The following is a 3116-nucleotide window of genomic DNA, read 5'->3' on the forward strand; positions in this document are numbered from 1 at the left end:
CCCAGGTTCGATTCCGGTCAAGGGCACATGCCTGGGTTGCGGGCTCAATTCCCAGTAGCAGGTGGCAGCCGATCAATGATTCTCTCTCATCATTGATGTTTCTATCTCTCCCTCTCCCTCTCCCTTCCTCTCTGAAATCAATAAAAATATATTTTTAAAAATGTCCAATGAGCCCCCTCCATAAAGTTCCCTCACAAAGACAACCTTTTGAAGCCCTGGCAGGGTAGCTATTGGTTAGTGTCATCCCAATACATCAAGGTTGTGGGTTCGATCCCGCTCAGGACACATACAGGAAGCAACCAGTGGATGCATAAATAAGCGAAACAACAAATCGATGTTTCTCTCTGTCTTTCTCCCCCACCCGCTCCCCCACTCCTCTCTTGCTAAAATCAACACATTTAAAAATACATTCTTCTGGCCTTACCTGTAGATACTGTGTTTTCAGGGATCGGTAATCCTTGGGGATCAAACCTGAGGATAAGGGAAGACAAGAAAGGTTCATGAGCCAGTTAAGGTGTCCTAAAACATGCAACCAAACCAACCAACCAACCAACCCTCTTCCCCCAAGAAAACCTGAACCAGGAGGAATGATTCAGTAAATGATGATAACCTTGCACCCTCCACAGATGATTCTAAACTGACTCTTCGATGTAAGCTCACTCACTGGAAGATAAAGCCCGGATCGGAGAGGCGAGGACGCGCCCCGAGCCACGGGGGCTGGGAAGGGACACTGAAAGGAATGCTAACTGTGGTGGGAATGAGGTGGGAGGCAGCAGGAGGAGGAGGCGGGACTCCCGGGCATCTCTTCCTGGCTATGGGCCAGTACTAGGGGCCCCTCCTACAGATGCTGAGGAGCAGGAAGGGGTCACGTGGTTCCAAGGCCAGTCTTCGATGTGGTTCTCCACTGAGATAAGGAGAAATGGGCTTCCACACGCAATAAAGGGGCCTCAGAATCAGCAAAGCCCTTCTCTGGGTAGAGAGCTCCCTTCAAAAATATTCACCAGTTGGAAGCCTTCAACAGGAAAAACAAGCTGCCATTAAAGGTTGCAGAGTCGGGTTTTGGGAAATGTTTATGAAATTGGTTGGCTGTCCCTTCTTCCTGGATTGCATCTTTTTAATTTTTTTCTCTTTTTAAAAAAATATATTTTATTGATTTTTTACAGAGAGGAAGAGAAGAGTTAGAAACATCGATGAGAGAGAAACATCAATCAGCTGCCTTTTGCACACCTCCCGCTGGGGATGTGCCCGCAACCAAGGTACATGCCCTTGGCCGGAATCGAACCTGGGACCTTTCAGTCTGCAGGCCGACGCTCTATCCACTGAGCCAAACCGGTTAGGCTGGATTGCATCTTTTTTAAAAATTTAATACTAGAGGCCTGGTGCACGAAATTCGTGCATGGGTAGGGTCCCTAGGCCTGGCCGGTGATCAGGGTCATCAAGTTCGCCGCCTCCCGGCCTCCCTGCCTCCTCCTTCTCTCGATCCCTCAGTGCCCTGCTGCCACTGCTGGTCGCCCCCATGTTCCGCGCTGCCCCCTGGTGGTCAGCACACGTCATAGGGAGTGATGGAACTCCCAGTTTCCTGCTCCGACTCCCAAGAGGACAATTTGCATATTAACCTTTTATTATATAGGATATTTTTATTGATTTCAAAAAAGGGAGAGGGAGGGAGGGAGGGATAGAAACATCAATGATGAGAAAGAATCATTGATCAGCTGCCTCCCGCAGGCCCCACACTGGGGATCAAGCCCACAACCCGGGTATGTGCCCTGACTGGGAATGGAACCGTGACCTCCCGGTTCATAGGTGGATGCTCAACCACTGAGCCACACTCACCGGCTGGACTGCATCTTTATTATGAAACCTTGTTGAAGGTAGGAGGCCTGCTGGAGCAAAGAAAAGTGCCACTCTGCTCTATGCCTTTGTGATCCTAAGATATGACAGCCCTTGTTTGGGGAGACGAGGGGGAGTCTGGATGTAGTCCTGCTTGGTGTGGAGACACTAATTTACCCTATGACTTGAGGATGTTCACTCAAAAGAAAAACTGCTTTAATTCTACAGAGGAAAGAATCCACAAAATTACAGGGAACCTTAGCCGGTTTGCTCAGTGGATAGAGCATCAGCCTGCAGACTGAAGGGTCCTGGCTTCGATTCCGGCCAAGGGCACATTCCCGGATTGCAGCTTGATCCCCAGTAGGGGGTGTCCAGGAAGCAGCTGATCAATGATTCTGTCTCATCATTGATGCTTCTATCTCTCTCTCCCTTTCCCTTTCCTCTCTGAAATCAATAAAAAATATATTAAAAAAAATTAACCCTTCAAAACTACAGGGAAGTGTCCTGTCCGCTAGGACATTTACTCCTGTCGCTCACGATGATTTCTATCCTATGGTACAGTTTGGACCAGGCATCTCAGTGCTGGGGGCTCACCATTCTCGGTGATTGACAAGAGGCACATGAGGCGAAGGCTTTCTATAGGCGACACCTGCACAGGAAGGGAGAGCCAAGGAGGTTCAAGGTTCGTAACACACGTTCTCCCCTCCCCTTCCTCCCGGAGGCCGGCCCCACGCAAGCACCGCCCTGCCCGCTGGCCGGCAGCTGCCCACCTGCCGGTCGATGTGCTCCTCGATGTAGCTGGTGCTGTCCCGGATGCTGAAGCCCTCCAGCAGCGCTGCGAGTAACCAGAGGACAGCCTGTTACCGGGAGCCGCGCGGCGGCTGCCGTCTAGGCTAACAGGTGTCTGTCTCCCCATCTCCTTCTCCATCCGGGATAAGGGGCCCCCAGGCGTCTAACAGGAACCCGCGTTCCACGCAGCCAGCGTGGGCTGGGAAGAGCCAGAGCGCAGCTCCCCAGGGTGGGCGGGGCTGGGAGCCGGGCGGCCAGCAGTCACCATGCTCGGTCTTGATGAGCTCCTGGAAGTCCTGCTTGGTCTTCTTCTTCATGATGGACTCACAGGCCCCGATGTCTGCAGAGAGGACAAAGCCACTGACACGTTCCTGGTTCCAGAAGGACCTCCCTCTATTGTCCAGGAGAACAAAGACCTCAAGGCAGAAGCGCTTTCCCTCATTTTAGACCAGGGGTGGGGAACCGTTTTTCTGCCAAGGGCCATTTGGATATTTATT

At 51.6% G+C, this 3116-nt stretch overlaps 1 protein-coding gene across 1 annotated transcript in view; it reads right to left on the reverse strand.

Moving 5' to 3' along the window:
- The window catches only part of VPS33B (vacuolar protein sorting 33 homolog B (yeast)), a 23321-nt gene that overhangs the window by 3986 nt on the left and 16219 nt on the right, over positions 1-3116 (reverse strand). The window contains exons 14-17 of the mRNA XM_014549594.1: positions 2885-2959; positions 2601-2665; positions 2425-2479; positions 362-471 (exon numbers count right to left, since the gene is read on the reverse strand). Of these exons, the coding sequence (XP_014405080.1) occupies positions 362-471; positions 2425-2479; positions 2601-2665; positions 2885-2959 (305 nt within the window). The remainder of the gene's footprint in view (positions 1-361; positions 472-2424; positions 2480-2600; positions 2666-2884; positions 2960-3116) is intronic.

This window comes from Myotis brandtii, unplaced genomic scaffold (genome assembly GCF_000412655.1).
Source record: "Myotis brandtii unplaced genomic scaffold, ASM41265v1 scaffold561, whole genome shotgun sequence".
Lineage (NCBI taxonomy): Eukaryota > Metazoa > Chordata > Mammalia > Chiroptera > Vespertilionidae > Myotis > Myotis brandtii.